The sequence below is a fragment of the Rattus norvegicus genome, chromosome 4 (assembly GCF_021556685.1).
Source record: "Rattus norvegicus strain SHRSP/BbbUtx chromosome 4, alternate assembly SHRSP_T2T, whole genome shotgun sequence".
Classification (NCBI taxonomy): domain Eukaryota; kingdom Metazoa; phylum Chordata; class Mammalia; order Rodentia; family Muridae; genus Rattus; species Rattus norvegicus.
In genome coordinates, this window is record NC_141537.1 from 68981893 (window position 1) to 69006219 (window position 24327).

General features: G+C 48.3%; 1 protein-coding gene across 4 annotated transcripts in view; it reads right to left on the minus strand.

Annotated features, from left to right (window-relative positions):
- Positions 1 to 7274: 7274 nt before the first annotated feature.
- Positions 7275 to 24327, minus strand: part of Dennd2a (DENN domain containing 2A) — a 98649-nt gene continuing 81596 nt past the window's right edge. For 3 of the 4 annotated variants that reach the window (XM_087657309.1, XM_087657310.1, XM_087657308.1), the window contains exons 14-19: positions 14889 to 15066; positions 13262 to 13303; positions 10682 to 10799; positions 10153 to 10392; positions 8981 to 9067; positions 7275 to 8445 (exon numbers count right to left, since the gene is read on the minus strand). In XM_087657309.1, coding sequence (XP_087513435.1) covers positions 8414 to 8445; positions 8981 to 9067; positions 10153 to 10392; positions 10682 to 10799; positions 13262 to 13303; positions 14889 to 15066 — 697 coding nt within the window. In that variant the 3' untranslated portion in view covers positions 7275 to 8413. 4 annotated transcript variants of the gene reach the window in all.

Consider the following 24327-nt stretch of genomic DNA (forward strand, 5'->3'; position numbering starts at 1 on the left):
CCATAAATAAAAAACAAATATTTACTTATTTTTAATATCTATTTTATTTTTAATTGTATGCACACATGAGTGTCTACGTAAGAGTTATGTGAACACGAATGCTGGATGCCTGAAGTGAGTGTTGGAAACTGAATTTGGGTCCAGACAAGAGCAGAACAAACTTTTGACCATAGAACTGTCATCTCTTCTGCCAAAACCCAAAAGCAGCAACAAAAAGAGTTATTGTAATTCATAGTGCATTCAGACAGTAGAAAATCTCCCCTAGGTCCACAGCGATAACCTATCATTACTCTCTTTCTCTCTCTCTCTCTCTCTCTCTCTCTCTCTCTCTCTCTCTCTCTTTCCTTTCTTTCTTTCCTTTCTTTCTTCTTTTTTCTAGGTTTTCGAGACAGGGTTTCTCTGTGTAGTCCTGTGTTGTCCTGGAACTTGATCTGTAGACCAGGCTAGCTTTGAACTGGAGATTCTGCCTCTCCCTCCTGATCAAAGGTTTGCACCACTGCTCAGCCACTGCTGTTTCACATAATCCTACACTAACAGTAGTAGGAATCTCAGCAATTTGCTCAAATTCAAATGTAAGCCAAGAATGATGGCTTATGTGTGTGGGGAAGGGTCTCAGATGACTCTGGCTGACCTTGAACTCATTATGAGACTGAAGGTGGCTTTGAACTCATGCCCCTTCCTGCATCCACCTACCAAGTACTTGGGTTACAGACATGTACCACCATGCCACAACCAAGAATCTTACTCTTTCTCCCATTGCAAAGGCAATACCCTCAAAGATATTTAGGCCTGGGATAGCAGAAGTCACCCATCACAGATCAACTGTCATTTAAGACTCAAGATGAGTCCAAATGGCTTCACACTCAAACATGAGAATAAAAATTTAAATGCAGTCGGAAAGCAGGAACACAAGAATTAAGAATTAATATAAGGGGCTGGAGAGATGGCTCAGAGGTTGAGAACACCAACTGCTTTTCCAGAGGACCTGAGTTCAATTCCCAGTAATCAGAGTGGCTCACAACCATCTATAGTGAGGTCTGGTGCCCTCTGTTGACTTGCAGGAATACATGCAGGTAGAACACTATATAATAAATCTTTTTTTTTCTTTTTTTTTTTTTTTTTTGTTCTTTTTTTCGGAGCTGGGGACCGAACCCAGGACCCTCCGCTTCCTAGGTAAGCGCTCTACCACTGAGCTAAATCCCCAGCCCCAATAAATCGTTTTTAAAAAAATTAACAGGAAAGAAGCTAGTTGGCATAGTAAGACTGGAAACCCTTCCCTAGTGGGGCTACATACAACAAATAGAGCATGCTCAAAAAAAGCTTATGCTGTACAAAGGTGGGCAAGGCAGGTACTATGGTATGTCCTATGAAGAGTTAGAGGCTTGTGACACTTCGTATATGTGTGTGTCACATACCCATGTGGAGGTCACCTTTCACGAGTCAGTTTGCTCTTTCCATCACGTGGATCCCAGGGATTGAAGTCAGGTGACTGATCAGGCGTGCCCACGGGTACCTGTACCACTGACCCATGTTGCTGGCTCCCCATTTCTTTTGCTTCTAATGATGGGTATGTCTGTATGTCCTCTGTGGGCATGTGCCTTGCGTGCTGGTGCCCTCAGAGGTGGGAGGTGTCAGATCCCTTGGAGCTGGAGTTACAGGTGGTGCTGGAACCACGCTGGGATCATTTGCAAAAAGCAATACGGTGTCTTCACGCCTGAGATGGCTCTCCATGTTTCACTGTTTCTATTTCTCACCCTTTGTCCCTGAGTTAATTCTTTGCCAGCAAGTGACCCCTGAACCTGGATCCTCACCTATACCATAAAGACAATGCCAGAACAAGTCACATAGAAAGCAAATAAAACGAGCACTCTACCAAATGAACCCAAAGTCCAGCAACTGTTCAGCTAATGGCTTCAAAAAGAACATTTCAAATGCTTTGTCTTGGGCTGGAGAGATGGCTCAGTGGTTAAGAGCACTGACTGCTCTTCCAGAGGTCCTGAGTTCGATTCCCAGCAACCCACGTGGTGGCTCACAACCATCTGTAATGGGATCTGATGCCCTCTTGTGGTGTGTCTGAAGACGGCTACAGTGTACTCACAGACATAAAATAAAATAAAATCTTTTAAAATGCATTGTCTTCACAGATGGGCACCCAAGAACACAAAACAAACCGAGGTCTGGGTTGTGAGACTTTACTGGGAACTCTCCACGCCATAAAACCGACCAGCTGAGAGGACTCCTCATACCCAAACACAGTCAAAATCCTTTATCAATGAACCAATATGTATTTGTAGGCAGCTGACATCCTAGGTCAGGGATTGGAGGAAAAGCTCCCAGCAGACAACAATCCCCTTGATTTCCAGCCCAGAGTATCAGCCATGAGCCGACCTCCTAATCGTGGTGGAGGCACACCAGAATCATGTCTTATTACACAGCATGGAACTGTATTAAAGGGTCAGGGTATTAGGAAGGTTGACAACCTCTGCTCTGGAAGATCCCTCTTGCCAGGTTGTTATAGGCTTTGGGTCCTCATGTTGCTCAGTGTAAGAAATAGTTATGGTGCCATTTTCAATATGACCTCTCCCTCCCTTAGCCAGGGGCTGGTACCTGCTTGTCTCAGAATTCTGAGAGGTAGTAAGGTACAGGTGATCTTCTAAGTAACTGATCCCAGAATGGCATGGGACTGGGAGGGCAGTCCCAGGTCCCTAACAGTTCATCCAATGAGGCTTTGTGTCCTAGTCAATGAGATGGAGAATTTGGGATGTGGGAATCCCAGCCTGTAGAAGAAGAGGATATGACTTTTCCCCTATTCAAGGATTTGAGACAGCGCTTTCTGTCAAGTCATTATGCTGGCCATTTTTGCCCCCCCCCCCCCCTTGACACTGGCATCCCTTTCTGCAAAGCTGTGTGTTAAAAACTGCTTCAAGGTGTTAGCAGTAGTTTTATAAGTGTGCCGGTTTTCCTCATAGCCCAGCTAGCTCCCAGATCATTGAGACTAGACTGTTGGTTTATAAAGCTTGAAGGGCACAACAACCGAGCAGTACTATTCCATTTTAATCCTCTATAGTAATCTGACTACCTCCCAGCCAAAATCCTTGAGATACTTTGCATTTTATGGTCCAGCTGTTTTTCTCTTGGTGTATCCTGAAGTCTCTCCCCATGGCTAATCTCCTTTTCCTCTCCCTTTTACTCCCTCAACCTCCCCTGGCTGGGAAGAAGCCCAGCCTCATTCTCTCCCCTGCTCAGTCATTGGCCGATCAGCTTCCTTATGGAACAATCAGGGAATGGCTGGGGAGCAATGTTCGCACAGCATTGAGACAGGGGCGTCTCAGAATAAGGATTGCAACCCGATAAGGGAACACAGAAATCAGCATTTGGGTTACAGAGTGCACAATAATATCATGCCTACATCAAGGTGTCATGACATATGCTTATAATCCCAGCAGTCGGGAGGTAGAGGCAGGCAGATCTCTGAGTTTGAGGGCAGCCTGACATATATATGCTGAGTTCCAGGCCAGCTAGGGATACATAGTGAGGGCCTGCTCAAAACAAAATGGAATAACCCACAGGAAATCCAACGACAACAAAATTGCCTCTCCCTTCCTAGTCTCTCTCTCTCTCTCTTTTTTTTTTTTTCTTTTCTTTTTTTCGGAGCTGGGGACCGAACCCAGGGCCTTGGCTTGCTAGGCAAGCGTTCTACCACTGAGCCAAATCCCCAACCCCCCTTCCTAGTCTCTTGAATTCATTCTCACTAGGAAATTCACCAGTTTCTTTAACATATACAATTCTTTTATATGTTTCTTTAACATAACAATTCACCAGCCTCTTTAACATAGGCCGGACCCACCTTAAATGCAGGGCTGCTATGCCATTTCTGGTCCCACTTGGAGTTTTCCCATAGGCTGTTGAGGCACAGGGATGAGAGAGTAGAGAACAGCTTCAGTCCAGGTTTCAGGGTTCCAAGGGAAACTCCAAGGGAACAGGGTGGGTAGGGGCCATCCCGGTTACGTGGTGGCCAAACCCTATTGCTCTGCTGAGCGTTTAGCTAGCCTGTAAGCGTGGTCCTGCTTCACCCACAGTCCCTTGCTCAAGTAGTTTTACAACTGTCATTTAGCCAGAGCCCTAGGCGAGGTCTGTGCATTAAATCTGTGTTCCCCTCTAGGACAATCTAGCCTAGACTCTGACCAGGGACTCCAGGAATTAGCCTTTCGGGGAAGGGTCCTTTAGGAAAAGGAGAGTAGGATTGGGCAGGTAAGCGACCCAAAGCTGGTCCTTGTTAGGGAAGCTGGTACCAGGCTACCTAATTGCAGCCAGAAGTCCGCAGTTGAACTCCTCTTAGGGCCTGGGTGAGGTTAAGGTGTGGTCACTAGAGAGCGGTGGAGCGTACTTAATTGACCTTGACAGGTGTGAGCAGTACAAGCCTGTTCATCCGCCCTGTTTTGCCTTTTCCTGTTCTTGCCTCTGGTCAGGCCTGTTATAGCCCCACCTACCCACCAAAGTCTGCCTAGAAGGGACCGCTGCAAAACAGATGTGCATTCTGGTTTAGGGGAAGGAAGAAGTTCCTATCAATGCAAGAGAGGTTGTAATTGCATACCGTGAATTACTTACTTTAAAAGAATGGCTAAGTTTATGTTCTGTGACTTTCATTGTGATCGAATAAGGAAACCGGTAGAGAATGCAAGGCAGGATTACCCTGAACTGACCCAGGGAAACAAAGACAAGTGGGCAAGAGAATTTGCCACATCCCTCAGTCTCTGGAACCCCTTACCTCAGATTTCACCCTCACTAAGCCCCTGGCAGTTTGTGTGGTTTCCTTTGCAGTGTCTAGCGTAAAGGTCTTTCTTAGCCTGCTGCTAAGGTACCTGGGTGAAGCAAAGAGCTGTTTCCAGCAACAAGAGTCCCCTCCCTCTGAGAAAGAATGACACCCATTTATTGCTCTTTGGTTGTATATGTTCTTGTGCTTTTTTTTCAAGCATTAAAAAACAAAAAAAACAAAAAAAAACAACAACCTCTGTGTGGCCTGTGTGTTCAGTGTGCCTGGCTATGTGCATGCAGGTCCCCTCGGAGGCCAGAAGGGCCAGAAGACAGCATCAAACCCCTGGAGCTGGAGTTATAGGCAATTGTGACACCCTGATTAGGCTACAGTAGCTGAACCATTGTGCTCTGCATGAGCAGCTCTTAATCACCGAGCCATCTCTTCGTTTTGTGGGCTTTTTTTCATGTTTTGTTTTAGATGTGTGCATGTGTATATACGTGTACTTCTCATTTGAATGGGGTATGTGTGGATGTATGTGTGTGCACGTGTACTGTGGAAGTCCCAGAACAATGTGTCAGAGTTGGTTTTCCCTTCCTACTACGTGGGCCTGAGGACTGAACTCAGGTCATTAGGCCTGGCACTGGCAGTTTGCCCACTGAGCATTCTCACTGGGCTCCACCTTATTGCTATCTTCTTACTTTATTGCTTATTCATGCAGGTGGTGCATCTGTGTCCGTGAGTGCAAGTACTGGTAGAGGTCAGAAGGGGGCAGTGAATCCCCTAGAACTAGGATTACAGACGGCTGTGAGCCACCTTGGGGATGGGTGTGGATCTAGGTCCTTTTGTTGACAGAGCTCTTAACTGCTGAGCCATCACTCCAGACACACCCACTTTTTTTTTCTTTTCTCTTTTCTCTTTTCTTTTTTTCCGGACCTGATCTCTTTCTTGGCTTGGGGCTCACCTATTAGCTTGGCCACTTAAGGCAGCAGGATCTGCCCGTCTCCACTTCCCCAGTGCTGGGAATTACAAATACAGGTCATAAAGCCTGGCTTTTAAAAACATGGCTTCTGCAGACTGAACTGACGGGGTGTGTGTGTGTGTGTATGTGTGTGTGTGTTTTATTTTTTTTTAATTTTTTTTTTCGGAGCTGGGGACCGAACCCAGGGCCTTGCGCTTCCTAGGCAAGCGCTCTACCACTGAGCTAAATCCCCAACCCCTTGTGTGTGTGTTTTAGAACAGGATCTCACTGTGTCGCATGGCAATCCTCCTGCCTCAGTCTCCAGAGGGCTGGTATTTGGTATTTAAAGCATGAGCCACCAGGCCTGGCAGTGCATGTTGTGGTGCCAAATAGCAGAGGGAGACTGGTGATATAGCAGCAAACCTGATTTACAGGGCACAAAGACCTTATTTATTTTGAGGCAGGGACTCTTTATGTAGCCCAGGCTGTCCTAGAACTTGCTTTGTAGATCGCATTGGCCTGGAACACACATCTGCTTGCTTCTGTTTCCTGAGTGCTGGGATTCAGGGAATGCACCACTAGGACAGACCAAACAAACCCCCTTCTATTATTATTATAATTTTTTGAGACATGGTTTCTCTGTGTAGCCCTGGCTGTTCTAGAACTTGCTCTGTAGATCAGGCTGGCTTTGAACTCATAGAGCTCTGCCTGCCTCTGTCCCCCGAGTGCTGGGATGGTGTATGCCACATGCCCAGTAATGAGGTGGTACCAGCACTGCCAGGCTCTATTTAAAATTTTTACTTCATTTATGTGTTTGCATGTGCACAAAGCCCAGGCGTGACACATGTCTGGAGGTTAGAGGACATCTTGCGGGTCCTGGGGATTGACCTCAGGGGGTCAGGCTTGGTGGTGGCAAGTGTTTTAATGAGATAAGAATCTTGCCATTCTTAGTTTATGAACATTAAAAGTAAACTCACCAGTGCTTTAAAGCATTAAACAAATACTGTGTGACGTGCTGTAGAGAGGTATGTGCTCCACAGACAACTTGGTGGAGCTGTCCTCTCCTCCATCTCCCTGAGTCCTCTATGCAGCGTTCACCAGCTGAGCCATCTCGCTGGCCTGATCCTTCTTTACACATCAGTGTGTTAAAAGATGTAAAGGACACTGAAAAAAGCTTCTTTAGCGTGCCAGAGGGCACAGGCCTTTGATCCTAACACTCTGAAGGCAAAGACAGTAGATCTTTGAGATCGAGGCCAGCCTGGTCTACAGAGTGAGTTCCAAACAGCCAGGGCTCCACAGTAAAACCATGTCTCAAAACAAAAACAAAAACAATTTTAGAAAAGGAAGTGTATATTTAGGGGCTGGAGAGATGGCTCCGTGGTTAAGAGCACTGGCTGCTCTTCCAGAGAACCAGGGTTCAGTTCCCACAGGGCAGCTCACAACTCCCTGGAACTCTAGTTCCCGGGTTTCCAACCCCCCACACAGACATACATGTGGGCAAAACACCAGTGCACATAGAATAAAATTGAGAAATAAAAAATAAAAAGAGAGAAAAGCCTCTTCATACAAGTAGCCCAGCACATTTCTCCCAATTTTATTTTAAATTTTGCTTAAGTCAAATACAAAAAACATTAATAAAATAGAATATTATATACTTGCTAGGAATGTTGATAAACATATATTTATTTATTCACCTGGAGTTCTTCAGTAAAACAGTATAATATAAAATAAGTTAGAAAAGAATAACGTATATTCCAAAATACTAACCATGGTCACCTGGGGGCAATATAAAAATACACGGAATATTGCTGTCAGTAAGGTTACCTAAACGGGGAGCTTGTGTGGTGGGTTCCTCAGCCCCCATGCTCACATTCTTTCTCAGGCTTCCCTCGACCCTAGCCACACAGCCCTATTAATCCTGCCCAGGTCAGAGGCAGTCCAGATGTGGTTAATTACTGGTGGCCGTCACCGGGGCCCAGCAGTTTCAGAGTGATAGCCCCGAGGCCAGCCTGAGAACCTTTCTTTTGCTGCACACAGGACTCTTGCAGATTCTCACTGGCCCCACAGGTCAGCTGATCTGGGTCCTCCCTCTCATTAAGAGAAGCAACTACAGAAGCCTTTCCCAGCTATGTTGGCCAAGAGGACTAGGTTCACAGCAGTGGCCTAAGTGTCATGGTTGGGACACAGGAAATAGAAACTTCAGGACCCTTAGAACATTTTATTACCAGTTGAGAAGATTTCCTGTTTTTATGTGTCCCTCTAAAGGTCACAGACTTTTTGGGCATGAATGGTTTTATATGGCTTCTAAGGGGGGAAAAATGAAGTCAAGAACAGTAAAGTCCACAGTCTCTGCCACCAGGTGGCGTCATAGACTAGTCGGGAAGAACCAGTGGCATAGCTTCTGCGGCTGCCACCCTTCCCATGTCCTGGCTCCACAGTTGTCAACAAGCTGGCCCAGAAGAGATGAGGTGGGGCAGGAGAGCTGAATGAAGAGCCAAACACTTCCCTTCTTCTTCTCTTTTAATATCTAAGACTTAAAGATTCCTAGAACCAACCAACCAACCAGAGTAACAACAGTCTGTCTGCTGGCGGGTCTCTCCCAGAGCTGTTCTGAGCGTCTGCCACTTGCCCAGCTCAGGGCCCATCCTGGGAGGACTGGGGCGCTAGGGAGGAGGTCTTCCCTTGAGCCAAGATGAGGGCTATTTCTTGTGGAGAAACTTCATTTTATTGCCTAAAAAAGAAAGTGAGAACATTTTATCAGGGAAGAGGGAGGGAGGGACAGCGGGAGGGGTACGGGAAAGTATGTATCTCAGCAGACTGTGGACTCAGTTCCCTCCTCCCACCTTTATGTGGGTTCTGGGGACCGGGCTTTGGCTTGTGTGGCAAGTGCTGAGCCATCTGGCTGGCTGGGTCACTGAACTTCCTGCTCTTCCCATGTTCACCTCCGAAATGCTGGATTGTAGTATGCACCATAAGGACCCTTTTGCTGATTAAACTGCAGTCCTGATTCTTTTCTGCTCATGGCCATTCGGAGGTTGGGAGGAGTCCTACCTGTGTTAAGATACTCCCTGTCTGCTGTCCCTGCTGTCCAGGGGTGCAGGAGATGGTGGTAAGGACGTCAGTGTAGTAACCCTGGGGCCCAGAGACAGACTGAGAGGTAGACCGTCCACCCTGTACGGCAGTTCCCAGATCTGGTAGACTGAAGTAATGAAGACTCCAGGAAAGATAGTTTAGAACTTAGGTGGCAACAAAGCCCCAGGCCTTACCCAGTCCCTTGAGGAATTTATTGACCCCGCTGTGCTCTCCGCTGGGCAAGGTTTCTAGGTACTCCTGGGCTCGGACTTCAAACAGACCTGGTGATGAGAGATAACAGAGTATTTTAGAGCCTTGCCTTTGCACCTCTGCACAGACCTTCTTCCTCGACAGCTCAGGAAAGGGGAGCCTTGCTTCTGAGCTGCAGCTGGTCTATGAACATGCTTTCAAGCATGAGGTTTATAGGGTTTTTACTATCCTTATAATTGCCCCACCTTGTATAATGGCTGTCTGTGGGAAGCTGCAAAGTCCGCTCACACATGGGACCCCCTTCTCATTCCTGCTTCCTTTCTCACCAACAGCGACTTGGAAACCTGGCTATGTGACTCTGGAAGCGAGGGAAGCACTGAATGAGGCCGGCCCTCTTACACCCTCTTGTCCTGAGGGAATCCTCTTCAGAGCTGCCTATCTTTCCTGTGCAAATGGCTGGCTGTGGGAGTTCAGGGCTTCTAGCTGAGTTCACAGCACCAGAGAAATCCCAGGCCAGGGACCAGCTATCCCTCTGGAACTTCTGGCCTCAGCACAGCCATGCTGCGAAGGTAAGTACCTTCCCAGCTTTAGCTCCTACCAGAACAGCCTTTACCAGCATCCCTAGAGTTTAGATTCCCAGAATGCCCAGGACAATGAACATAGGTGTCTCTGTCATTAGGTAATCCTTGTTTCCTATCTCCCTAGAAGCAGCATGGAGTCAATGCATGTGGGGCAGGAAGAAGAAGAGAATTCAGAGAGGAGGGAGAAGGGCCAGCAGGAGAATTCAGAGAAGGAGAAAGGCCAGTGTGGTGGGAAACTGAAGCAGGCTGCCCAGATGATGCAGTACTGGCCTGAGCCTGCAGGCCTCAGACCAGGCTCTCTGGAATTTTCATCCCATACACAGTCCCTGGGCAGGGAAGGGAAGATGGGAAGAATGGAGAGGCTTGAGGAAGAGGAGAGAGGGGCTACAGAGAAGCAGGAGGGATAGGGGAGACCTGGGAGAGGTAGTCCACATTCACTTCCTGATTGCAGCTCTTGTGGAGGCCAGAATACTCTTCTTGCTTGAGTCTTTGTGACTTTCCCCTGCTCCTCAGCTACTTACAGCCTTAGGCACCTCTACCCCACTGCTCCAGGGAGGTTTGCGTGTGGTTCTAACCTTTGGCATCTTGCCTGCGCAGTTCCCGCTCCTGGATGAAGCCACGGAAAGTCTGGGTCTCCATGAAGACCTCCAGGAAGCGTCGTAAGCTCTTAGAGGAGACAGCTTTTCTGAAGGCCTCTCGCTGCAGGCTCCGCTCCTCGCCCGACGTCAGGAACAGGGAGTAGTGGCCCACAATCTCCACAAAAAATCGGACAAAGGCTTCGGAGACCACCTCACTCAAGGAACTGGACTCGGGCCCTAGCAAGGGGCACAAAGGACGTGACGGTGAGGGGAGTGGGTGGACCAGAGGCCAGGTCGGTTACTGATCGTAAACTACTTCCCTCCACAGCCGCCTGGGACCTCCCAAGAGAAAATGCACTTAGAGTTGTCCTTTTCTCTTTTAGAGCCTAAATGGAGGGAGTGGGAAACTCCTGCGATTATGGCAGGAATGAAGTCCAGGTGACGGCTGCACCCCACCCACGCTCTCCTCCTAACCCTGCTCTCTCACTCAGCCATTGGCCAGTTGTTCCAAGGCCCTGGCATTTACCATGCACACAGTCCAGCGGGCCCCCGTCCTGGTCACAGGCCAGATCGTTCCTCTGCTCCAGAATGTGTTCCAGGGCTACCTGAAGCTTCCGGGGCAGAATGGAATCCTCGTCCTCCATCTGTAAGGCAGGAGACAAGGTGTGCCCACCGCATCCCCAGGCAGGAGCTGAGCTCATGGTTTAAACTTTGTTTTTTTTGAGACGAAGTCTCACCTTGTCTGGCTAGTCTGTGACTCACTATGTAGACCAAGCTGGTCTCAAAGTCATAGAGATCCCCCTGCCTCTGCCTCCTGAGTGCTAGGCTCAAAGGTGTGCACCGCCATGCCTGCTTGTTTGTTTTGTTTGCTTTTGAGACAGGGTTTTTCTGTGTAGCCCTGGAACTTGGAACTTACTATGTAGACCAGGCTGGCTTTGAACTCAGAGAAATCTGGATGCCTCTGCCTATTGAGCGTGCTACCACCATCCAGCAGATTTTTTTTTTTAAAGTACTCAACTATTTAGAGTGTGTACTTCTCTTGTTCCACCATGTTGGTCCTGAACTCAGGCCATCAGGGTCTGTGGCAAGAGCCTTTATCCACTGAGCCATCTGACCCGCTCTCAGCTCCTAACGCAGTAGGAGCTGTGAAGAACCACAGATTTCAGGTTCAGATCTCCACTCTAGCCTTTACACGCTGTGAGCGCCTCCTTGTGTTCATTTGTAAGACAGGCTGCCTTGTCTTAGAGACTGAAGTCCACGCAGTTCTCTTGTGTGGAGACAGAGACCCGGCCGGGGCAGTTATGGCTGGGGACAGTAACTGTATGGTCCAAAGCTGCCTTGGAGCAGTGGTGGACCTGGTGGTGCAGGCAGCACAACCACTCAGCCAAAATAAAGGTCTATTAGTTCTCTTATATTTGGTTTTTTTTTTTTTTTTTTGGTTCTTTTTTTCGGAGCTGGGGACCGAACCCAGGGCCTTGCGCTTGCTAGGCAAGCGCTCTACCACTGAGCTAAATCCCCAACCCCAGTTCTCTTATATTTGAAACACTGTGGATCAGTACAGAAGACAGATGGAAATGTGTGGTGTTGAAGGTCTGTAAGGCCAGCAATGCAGGTAGAGCTTATTCCCAGGTCAGGCCAGCCTGGCCTATAAAGTGAGACCCTGGCTCAGAGGGCAAAGTATAAACGACAAAACCACCACCTCCTCCTCCTCCACCACCACCTCCACCACCACCACCACCACCACCACCACCATCTCTGTCATGAATATCTATAAATGATTCTAAACCAATCCATCTGTTTCCAGTCTCCCTCCCAAGACAAACACTAACGTTTGGTAGGTCTTCTTATCAATCTGTTTTTTTGGAGGACAGGGTGTCCCTGTGTAGCCCTGACTAACCTTGAACATCTATACCAGCGCTAACCTTGAACTCTCGGAGAACAACCCACTTTTTGAGTGCTGGGATTAAAGGTGTGCACCATCACACCCAGCTCCCATCAGTCTTTTAAAGGAAGAATACATATAATTTTCTTTCTACTTGTTTCTTTTTTTTTTTTTTTTTTTTTTTTTTCCCCGGAGCTGGGGACTGAACCCAGGGCCTTGCGCTTTCTACTTGTTTCTTTTATCTTTATCTTACTTCTCTTGGAGGGGGGGGGGGGGGGATAGAATCAGGCTGGGGAATGATACTATAGTGGTCTAGTACATGGAATCATGAGATCTATGTCCAGCACCCGAACAAGCAGAGACAAAGCCAAACGAAATACCAAACTAAAACAAAAAAGAGCAAAATAATAAGACACATAGTTTTCTATATCTATTCCTTTATAATTTTTTTCCTGAAAGTATCTATAACCTAGGCTGGCCCAGTTCTCACTATCCCACTGTGTGGCCCAGCTGGCTTGAAATTTAAAGCAATCCTCCTGCCTCCGTCTCCTCTTCCTCCTCCTCCTCCTCCACCTCCTCCTCTGCCTTCACCTCTTCTTCCTCTTCCTCCTTCTCTTCCTCCCAAGTGGAAGGATTATTGGAAGGTATCACCGTGCCTGGATGTACCCTGATTCTTTTTTTCAATTAAAATTTACTTATTTTAACTTTATGTATATGAACGCTTTGTTGGGAACTGAACCCTGGTCCTCCGCAAGAGCCGGAAGTGCTCTTAACCGCTGAGCCAGCTCCCCTGCCCCCCCCCCCAATTAAAAACATTAGTGTAAGCGTCTGTCCATGTGGACCTGGGCATGTGAGTGCAGAGTGCAGTGACTGGGGGCGGGAGCTGTGCAATCCCTTTGAAGCTGGAGTTAGGAGTGGTTGTGAGCTATGGCTTCCAGGGGAAGAAACTTGAATTCTTCAAACACTCATACAAGCAGTGTGAACTCTTCATTGCTAAGCCTTCCCTCAAGCCTGTACCCTGATAATTAACTGGCTGAAGCTCGTAAGGTGAAAACCAATCTTTGCTAACACCTTCCTCTTCCATCCCCCATCCTTGGCTGGCCTTGGCCTGGGCTGGACCGTTGTCCGGCTGAGCTAGTGGGTTCAGGCTTGCTACAGAGCCTTCCTGGAGCTGGAGTTGAGCTCTCTGGAAGGAGCAGCAGGCAGGGCTGGATTTCTACTCACCTGTCTGAGGAATCGATCATTGATGAGATCGACCACAAGAACCTACAGGACAGAAGAAAGGGGTGAGTGTTGTCAGTAGGGTTTCTGGGATAAAGACGAATGTGTGTGTTTTTATTTTCTCCTCAGCCCTGGAGATGGGAAGAATGTGTGTGTCTATGTTCTGTCAGGGAATGGGGAAGTGGACCAAGCTCGTACTGGAGGCTAGGACACACACATCAGCAGCTGGATTCCCAGACCTGTTCTGACTACCCAGAGCTTCTCTGCTGTTTGTTTATGGGTTACAGAGGTGGGACAGAAGATGCTAATCTGCCCCTCCCCACGCTGGGGTTTCACCCTTTTATCCCTGAGATATTCAGTGAACCTGCCAGTTCTTCAGAGGGAAGAGGGGTGGAGTCTGGGGGACACTGTCAGGCTGCAGGCTGTGTGCTTTGTTAGTTAGTTTTGGGGAGGGAGCACTCTCCTCAGAGCGGGTTGAGATACAGGACCAGCGAAAGGGTGAATGACCTACACTGTGTACAAAGCTTAAGGACACGCTTACACGTTGCCTCTGAGGGCGGACCCTCATGCAGACCCTAGCTTAGATGGCCAACTATGATGGAGGAAGATCAGGGGTTGGATGGCCTGCCTGACTACTTGCAAACAGGTTTGGCTGTACTGAGAGCTACATAAGCTCCGTGCCTTCACACAAACGACCAGTATCCCCAGTCCTGGGACAATGGAGGGCACCTTCACCAAGTTCAAGGCTGAACAGCAGAATCTGGTTTCCTACTCTTGACTCCTGGGGTCCCCTGATTCAGGGCAGGTCAGACACTATTTAAAGGGGACTGAATGATTGCGGAAGGTACCACACGCAACTTCCCGTGCTTGCACACTAAACTGTAAATCTTGGGTGTTATCACAACAATGTGGTTTATTTTGCAGTGTTTTGTTATATAGCCCAGGCTGACCTCAAACGTGAGATCCCTCTACCTTGCTTGGTGAGTGCTGGGGTACGGAGTGTGATACCCACACATCCAGCTTTGTGGCTCTATTTTTCCCTCCCTTTAATTCCAGCTTTTATTTATTAGTGTTTCTTGGACTGGGGGCTGGACCTAGAGGTTTGTGCATAGTGAACAGGCACTCTATCACAGAGTTAATTCCTTAGCCCTGGTCTCCCCTCTCTCTTCCTCGCTTTAGTGAGTGTGTGTGTATGTGTGTGTGTGTGTGTGTGTGTGTGTGTACGTGTACGCACACCCCAGCATGCACATGGAGGTCAGTGCTCTCCTTTCAGCATGTGCCTCTCAGAGAACTGAACTCAGGTCATCAGGCCTGACACTGAACCATCTTGCCAGTCATGCCCTGTGGTGGTTGTTATTATTGTTATTGTTATTATTATTATTATTACTACTACTACTATTATTATTATTAAATGGCATAACTAAGTCCTTGACTACTCTGTCATCAGTGCAGGGAGACAGGAGGATGGGGCAGATGGCTATGTTTGATGTCAGGGCTTCTAAATGGCTGCTTATACCGGCCATGTCATTTAGAGGAGAAGTGACTGATGAGAGACTCTTCCCACTCCTGCCCAGCATCCCCTCCTGTTGTGTGGCCTGGGGAATCAGGTAGGGCTCCTTGGCTCACTCACCTCTTCCAGTGGCAGCTCCCTGAGCAGTGGCAGCGAGCTGGAGAGCAGCCCGATGAGGAAGGGCGTGGGCGAGCACACTATGTCAATCATGGCAGGCGGCAACACTGGGATGTAGGTGTGCTGCCAGCTGAAGGGGTAGATGAGTGCTACCATGGCGTGGCAGCATTTGGACAGAGTGCTGCAGGGGGGACAGACAGACAGAAAAGGCTGGCTCAGTGTGGGTGGGGCAGAGCTAGGGACGAGGGATCCCAAAGGGGCACTGGTTAGAATAAACAGTTCTCAAGTGATCACAAATCTACACACATCTACAAAAAAGTGTTCAGCTTCACCAGCCATCAGAGAAACACAGGCCAAACCACACTGAGATTCCCTCTTTCCCTGGTCAGAATGGTAGTCACACGGGGAAAAAAACGGTGAATGCGCTTACCACACAAGATGATGACCCGAGTTTGGTTTCCAGAAGCCAAAGGGAAGGGAGACACAGACTCCTGAGAGTTTTCCTCTGACAGTCATATGTGCGCTGCACATGCACTTTAATATACACAATAAACCCCCCCCCAAATAAAACCCCAAAACCCAACACCAAATACCAGCTGAACACAGTGGCACACGGTTAATCTTAGCACTCAGGAGAGAGGGGGGACCATTGTGGGTTTCGGGACAGCCTGGTCTACATAGACAGCCAGGAACACATGACCTTGGTTCAAAACACACAACAAGCCTGGTGGTAGTGCTCACGCCTTTAATCCCAGCACGTGGGAGGCAGAGGCAAGCGGATCTCTGTGCAGTGGAGGCCAGCCTGGTCTACAGAGCAAGTTCCAGAATAGCTAGAGCTACCCGGAGAAACCCTGTCTCAAACAAAACAAACCAACCCAAAACTAGACCATTACACACCAAAAAACAAACCTCATCAAACAAACAAAACAATGAGCCCAAGTAACAAATGCTGTGAGTGTGGAGAAAGGGAACTGCTTTCCAAGCTGGTAGAAAGGTTACCTACTGTAGGAGTCAATATGAGCTTTCTCTAAAAGCTAACACCAGCCCCACCCTTCTCCTAGTTTTCCACTCCCATGCTTTACCTAAGGCACGGCAAGCTGACCTCTCAGAGAGACCTGCACTTTGATGCCTACTGAGTGCTAGTCACAAGAATTAGGTTCGCTGTGGGACTCATCTCAGTGTTCAAGAACAGGAATGGACAAGAAGAACGTGGCAAATTTCATTTCTTTTTCCTTTTTCTTCTTTCTCCTGAGTCAGGGTTTCTTTGTGAAGCCCTGGCTGTCCTGGAACACACTACGTAGATCAGGATGGCCTCAAACTCAGAGATCCGACTGTCTCTGCCTTCCGGGTGCTGAGATTAAAGACGTGTGCCAGCACCGGCTGACCTGTAAATGTAAATTTTATTTCTGTGTTTGTGTGTCCTGCCTGCATGTGTGCCTACGCATCACGTGTTTCTGGTGCCCTCTCAGGTTAGAAGGAGTCAGATCCCTGGAACTAGATTTATGGACAGCCGTTAGCTACCATGGGGTTCTGGGACCTGAACCTGGGTCCTCTGTAAGAGAAAAGTCTTAATCACTAAGTCAACTCTCCAGCCATTTTAGTGTGTGTGTGTGTGTGTGTGCCTGTATGTGCACGTGTATCTCATATAGAACAAAGTTGTATCTCTTCCAGGGAAATAGATGCAACTGGAGATAACCAATCATGTTAAAGAATTAAGCCAATAACAGAAGACAAATACGTTTTGCTTTTGGTTCCCAGGTTTTATATGGACACACACAATCCTGTGTGTATATGTGACATGGATGTGGAAGTAAAAGTGTCTGAGGGATAAAGGGCACTAAGGCTGGGAGATGGGGGAGGGGCAAGAAGAGGGAGATAAGGGGGCTGTGGGGAAGGATATTCAAACAGTGTACACTGTATGAGAGTAAGTTTCAGAACCATCAGTGCCTCGAACTAGCGTATCACGTCCTTTGGCCCTAGCATGGCTCAGAACACACTCTATAGATGCTATAAGAAACAGCTTCAGGGATGATTCAAGCCCTAGGTAACTATTAAGGAAGGACTTTTTTTTTTTCCTTCGGAGCTGGGGACCGAACCCAGGGCCTTGCGCTTCCTAGGTAAGCGCTCTACCACTGAGCTAAATCCCCAGCCCCAAGGAAGGACTTTTACATATGAGGCCATAGGTTCCACCCCTAGCACTGCAGAATGACCCATGAATAAAGTCCTTTCATATTAAAGAACCGTCTCAAGTAGTTCAAGACGTCCTTGACCTCTCTGTATAACCAGCCAGGATGACCCTGAACTTCTGCCTCCTTAGTGCTGGGGTTATAGGTATGTGTGTGCACAGCCATATATATCTGTGTGTAAACCCCATGCCCCACTTATGAGATTCTGGGAGTCAAGGAGGTTCAGGGCCTTGTGCATGGTACAATAGTGCTCTACCAGTGGAGTTATATCCTCAGCTCCTTGAGCTGTCAAGGATTCTCTCTCTTTTTTTTCTTTAAGGATTTATTTATTTATTTCATATATGTGAGTCCACTGTCACTTGTCTTCAGACACACCAGAAGAGGACATTGGATCCCCATTACAGATGGTTGTGAGCCACCATGTGGTTGCTGGGAATTGAACTCAGGACCCCTGGAAGAGCAATCAGTGCTCTTAACCGCAGAGCCATCTCTCCAGCCCCTGTCAAGGATTCTCAAGCTAATACTTTCCCTTTTGGACCTACCAGTACAAAGGAATGAACCAAGGGCCTTAATTTTTTAATTTCTTTTTAAAAGATAAAGGGTCTCAGGGGTCCTAGGTTGGCTCAGATTTACTATGGTGCTGAGGTGAATTTTGTGAGCTCCTGATTGTTGTGGCTCTACCCCTCAGTGCTGGGATTCAGTGGACACTGGGATCTCTTAAGTACTCCCGACTCCAGGAAAGTTTTAGATCTGGAATCACGATTCAGATCTGGAATCAGTCCTAGTGATGTCCTCAAATCCTTCTTTAGAAACAGGGTCTTGACGTGGAGCTCAATCTGACCATAAACCCGAGAGTCCTCCTGCGTCAGTTTCCAGGGTTCTGGGATGTCAGGCACGTGGCACCTTAACTGGCTTTGGGTTTATCTGGTTTTGAACTTTGTAGCTAAAGACACTGAGCCCTAAGGAGTTTAAGGTAAACTCTAGGGCAGCTAGGGACCATGAGCCCCAGAAGGCAGTGTATGGGGGCCAGGGAGCGTCCGTGGGACTGGGAGGGATGCTGGAAGGAAGAGAGAGAAAGAGAGGGGAAGGAAGGAGGTTCAGGAGACCGAGGCCCAGGGGAGGGCAGCCTGTGTGCTTTCTCTCTCATTGCCATAGAAAAAGAAACCTACTTGACCTTTCCCCAAATCAGAAAAAGGCAGCTGTGCTTTTCCTGTAAGTCTCGTCCTCAGGAGAAGGCTGCTCTCTCTGCTGCTACAGCACTGTTGTGATGACGCCTTTAAAAACCCTCTGCTGCCATCAGGACTTCAGCAAACCAGGTGGAGGGAAGTGGAGAACAAAGCTGGACCAAGGCTAGGAAAAACCACTATCCATGGATGCGAGATGCTCAGGCAGGGTGAAGGAGGGTTAGAGAGAGATGGAATTCACGCCACATCAGGATGCTGAGCGCAAGACCCACTGTACTCAATCAACTTCCTTTTTCTCCTCACAGTGATGGGGACTGAATGATCCCAGGGGCCCCAGGCACATCCCAGCCAAGTACTCAGTTCCACAGGGGACAACCGAGGAGGACACAGCTGCTGCGTAACATGTAGGCAGGGCTGCTACTCACAGTCATTTTTTGGAAGGAATGTTCAGGATTTTCTCTGCTTAAAGGTCAGAGCCTTTAAGGACCAAACACCCCCGGTACCTGCTATCATTAACACCTCATTAGCCAGACAGGAGGGAGGATGGAAAGGGGACAGACAGGACAACAGGCAGGCAGCTGCGGAGACCTCATTCCTCCTGCCCCAGCCCATTCGCTACCTTAAACAATTCTGTTCTGGGCACCAAGGAAAGGAAAGGTTGGACTCTAATTACACCGGTGGTAGCTGCTCGTTCCCTAACAGAAGTGGCAGAGAAGAAATGAAGGACTCTGAGAACAGCTTGTGTTTTTTCCAATTACTGCAGTGAGCACTGATGGAATTTTGCATGCATGGGTGGGGCAGGGGGTGGGTACTGCAAGGAAAGGGGGAAAACAGAGCCTAGGAGGGGACTCTTGGGGTAAGCTGGGGCAGAGCCCTAGCGCCTCACTGAGCTTGGCTGTTGCAGAAGCGGCATCTGTGAAGGATGGCCAGGAGAACTGTCTCACAGCTGGCTCCCATTACTTCGGGGGTGGAGGGCCTGCCAAGCTCCCACAGCTGTGACCAATTGTGCAGAAGTAAGGGAGGGAAGAGAATGCCCCAGTGGGAAGGTGGTTGGGCCAGAGGGCTCAGTGATGGACGCAGGTGAGAGGAGGTGTCAGGTCTTAAGATGTGTAGTATTGGGAGGTGGTTCCTAAGGGCATTGTACTAGAACATCAGCATGTGTTTGTGAGAGGTAACATCTGGAAATGTTTCAGTTCTGGGTGTTTGGGTTCCTGAGTTAGACACCCAGGAACAGCTCAGATGGTGATTCACTCAGTACCCAGAAGAGCGCACAATGTATCTCTCCCCATTCCTGCCATTCCCAAGAACAGGAATGAAGGGCAAAACTCAGGTTGTCCTGCACATGAGGTACACTCCCAGGAAGTGTATCTCGAAACAAGACGGCCATGTTTCCTGATAGCACCTTTAACTCTCAAGTAACATGTCACTGAGTTTAAAAGGCACACAGGCTGGCCCTCGAGAAAGGTCTGGTTCTGCTGTCTTTCACTACCTCAGGTCCCCCACTCTTCCCCTACAATAGATGCGAGCTGGCCTAGACGAGTCCTAGTGTCCCTCCAGCTTAGCACCCACCCACCCACTCTGAATCTGTATGATGGCACATCCAGGGGCTAGAAATGGGTGCTTTCTCCTGAGGCCACAAAACTAGTCAAGTATATCATGGTAAGACTTGTTAGCATGCCCGGATGGAGGAACAATGGTGACATCGCCCTTGCAGGAGCTGAGATAACCCTGGTGTCTGAGCTACCGAAGGCAGGCCTGAAGTGGAAGGCCTGACAGAGGTTGCATGAACTGGGTGGGCACTGACTTCCCATTGAAGGACACTTAGTGATGGGTTAGAGGACAAGAGCATTTATGTATGGCTGTGCTCCCAAAGCTAGCTTCCTCTTACAAACCAAGTGTTCCTCTTATAAACCAAGGGAGTTCATATTTAGTCAGAATGTATCCTCCCCCTTTTGAAACAGGATCTCATATATCCCGGGGACCTTGAATTATGCCATGAGAATTGAGCTTCTCATTCTCCTGCATTTACCTCCTGAGTACTGGCTACAGGTGCTGGTTTTATTAGGTGCTGGGATTGGAACTCAGGGTTAGTGCACACTAGCCCAGCATTTTACCACCCAAGCTACATCCCAGCTAGTGAGAGTTACTAATTGTCTTCAGTGTGGGCAGCGGAAGCTAGACTCTCCATAAGCTATGCAAGTACAACAATCTATTTTCCTGGCCCATGGCTTTACCATGTGCTATCATGCTATTAAAAGACTTTCTTTCCACAGAGTTTTCCTAGACTAGACTCTTGTCAGCTGCTCTGAGAACCTGCTGGACACTCAGAGTATAGTACACTAGGTGCCAGAGCATCAAGGTGGTGGCTGCCACCATTGCGTGCAGGCAGGCCTTGGACAAACTGTGTAGCTGTGTATAGAAGACATGCAGGACCTCACTGAAGCTACGTAAAAATGAACGGAGAGGAATAAGCAAAAGAATGAATATATACAGCTACACACAGAGCTCTGTGTAGCGATCTGTGTGTGAAACCCAAGGTTCAAACACCATTAGTCAGGACTTGGTCACCTCATCCCACACACATTAGCTAGGAGAGGAGTCTTCAGCTTATGATTTTTTTATACTGGAAAAAGACAGAATATTAAATATTAAACACTGCCATCTTAAACTTTTATACAAACTTGCTTATGTGCAGCTATGGTCTATAGTTGCTGAAGCTTTCTAGAACTGACACTAGTAAATAAACAAAATATTTATCATAAAAGAAATGAAGACGGGTATAGGGAAATATTTATCTGGGTTGTTATGGAGACGGCACAAGCCATCATAACAGCATTCTTTGCTTTCCATCTGTCAAGTTTGAGCTTGACAGAGCCTTTAGAAACATTCAAAGTCCACCCTAAAGATGAAACAGAGTAAAAATGTTATTTTAAATATGATAGGTTTTTGGCTCAGTTAAAAACCCTTCTGTAACTCAAGAGTGTTTGCCACTGAGTCCCAGCAAAGATAACTAAATGCAATGGAGGTTGGGGAGTCAGGATCGGGGTGGGAGGAGAGTGCTGAGGGCAACTGAGGCCCACCACAGATGTCACAGGGTCACTCCCTGGGTTTGTCATCTCTGGTGTTCTCATGCTCTGCTCGGTGGCCTCACTGAGACTGGGGCATGGAAGGAAGAGGGGTAGGGTTCAGCCTTCTCCTCTTGGCTGAGCAGGATGGGGATCAATGTGCGCTCAGCAGGGGAATGTCTCAGGTGAAGGCCGAGCTGGGCCTTATGCTAATGACTTTCTTCTCAGAGTCTCCCAGCTCAAGAACAGCCAGCCTGCTCCCAGCCCTTGTTTGCTAAGGTTTGAACAGGGAAGCTTTGGCTTCCCATGGTTCCTACCCCATACACCTAACAGAAGTGAATAGATTCTTCCACCAGGCCTACGAATCAGATAATCTTAGGGAACATGGTGCCAGGAGAGTTGGAGGCTCTTGGCCCACAGAGTCTGTTCCTTTCAGATCTAAGAGAAACCTGGAGGGACTCCCAGTCATACCTACCCACCGGGGCCCCAGTGGGAAGGCCACCGAGAGAAGGAAGGTTCCAGAGAAAAATACTTAGCTTTCATAGCCACAAACGAAGGGGAAAGAATCTTACAAAAGACAGGCTCTTGCTCTTTTGACAAGACTAGCCTGAAACTCAAAGCCAGTCGACCTCAGCCTCCTCATACTGGATTACAGGCACCATCAGGCTCACAAGGGATCTGCACGGCCTACCTGACGAAGACTTCCTGCATGTCTGTGGATGTGCAGGGCCCCAGAGTCTGTTCTGTCACCCCTCCCACCACTGCCCTGCAGCTCCTGACTCCCCCCACTTGTCCCCAGTGTCAGGCAGCTCTCCTCTGCCTAAGGAGGGCCTAACTTCTCAGCACATTCTGGCTGCCTTCTCCCCTGCCACAAAAGAAACACGCTGGGCAACCGGACCACTCTGGGAACTCCCTGCAGAAGCTGCGGGGGCAATATCAGTGCCTCTCCCTGCCAAAGGCTGTTCACAGAGGGTACAACTCCAAGAGCAGACGGTTGGTCCGACTGCATGGAAAGTGAGGTGAGGAGAAAAAGACCAGAGGCCCTCGTGGAATGGATGCTGAGGCCCAGGGCAGAGCCCACTCAGGTGCACAGGGTTTGCTAGCGTCCAATCTGCCCACTCAGAAATCTGTCCAGGATGGAGGTAGGTGGGTCGTACCTCTTTCTTGACTTGGGTAGAATGTTTCCTCTGGTTTCCTAACATTCTGAGTCCATGTTGCCTTTGGATGTTTCCTCCCTATCTGTTCGTATCTTTTCTGTCAGTGTATGCTGACCAGAAAATTCCTACTCGATGCTTGGTTGGCCTGCTCAGCTTCGGCTGGCTGCTCTCACGGTCTCGGGCATTTTCTCCAGCTTGGTCTCCCCTAGTCTAACATCTTCATTCCCAAGGCAGTACCCTAGGGGCTGTGTCCTGAACTCCGCTCCTGGCAGGTGCTGGGTTTACTTAGCTGATCTCCACTTCTTGCCAAGACCTTTCTGAAATCCGTCTTTTCCCTCTTCTCCAAATCTAAGCCTTGAGAATCCAAGGGAATGGGGGTTGTTGGGGAAAGGGGAGTGGGCCTTCCAGAGCATGGAGACAGTTACCATAGAGCAGAAGAAATCCTGGTCACTAAAGGGTTATTATTACTCATGCCTAGCTTCTAGTGCCCAGCACTGAGAACGCTCTGTGTGAATCCCCCAGTGCCCAGGAGCTTGGAGAACTGCCCAGCTCCTAGCACCAGCTGCAGGCTGAAGACGGGGCCTGCTTCCTGAGCTAACAGAAACACACAGGGGACACAGTGATGGTGACATTTAAAGTGAACAGAGAGCTCAGACGTGAGGTGGGGGCAGCCAGGGAATAGCCAAGTGGTTATCATAAAGGTGACCAGATGGATGCATTGAGCATAGGGCTGGATTGTTGACCCCTCCCCAACCTCCTGATGAGCTCCATGTTGAAACATGTTGTCCTTTTCATTCTTCTGTCCCCTTTCTTCTTCCCCCCTTCTGTTCTCTGCAGCAGCTCAGTCGTTTCCTCTCCAAACCACAGACAGCACCGCTCTTCTTAGTTGCTGGTGTGTATTCTCTCCAGATGGCCTCCACTGTTTCAGCTGCTGGTGGCCTCCTTCTTGGCCTTTCCTGGAGTGGCAGGTATCACACATACTCCCATAGGTTCTAAAAAGCTCCAGGTCCGTGTTTCAGAATTTTAAAAGAATATACATTTATTGTGTGAATTATATTTGTGCATCCATACATGCAGGGAAATCAGGGGACAACTTTGTGGGAGTTGGTTCTCTCCTTGCACCACATAGGCCCTAGGGATTGAACTCAGGAAGTCTAGCGTGATGACAGTCTCCTTTATCAGCTGAGCTCATCAGTGGTTTTATTTGTTTGTTTGTTTTTAATTTTTTTCCAAATCCTATTTTTTTTTTTTTTTGGTTCTTTTTTTTCGGAGCTGGGGACCGAACCCAGGGCCTTGCGCTTCCTAGGTAAGCGCTCTACCACTGAGCTAAATCCCCAGCCCCTCCAAATCCTATTTTTAATGATGGTTCTTAAATGTTTTTTTTAAAAGACTTATTCATTTATTATATATAAGTACACTGTAGCTGTCTTCAGATACATCAGAAGAGGGCATCGGATCTCTTACAGATGGTTGTGAGCCACCATGTGGTTGCTGGGAATTGAACTCAGGACCTCTGGAAGAGCTGCCAGTGCTCTTAACCACTGAGTCACCTCTCCAGCCCGGTTTTATTTGTTTTTAAGATAAGGTCTTACTATGTGATCCATGGTGCCCTGAGCTCACAGAGATCTGCTTGCTTCTGCCTCCCAAGTTCTGGAATTGAAGGGCTGAGATCACGAAAATGCTGGAATCATTCCCTTGCTAGAATCCAGAATCGAGACTTATTTACTTATTATGTATACGGTATTCTGCCTGCCAGAAGAGGGCACCAGATCGTATTATATATTATAGATGGCGGTGAGCCACCACGGCTTTCTGAGAATTGAACTCAGGCCCTCTGGAAGAGCAGCTAG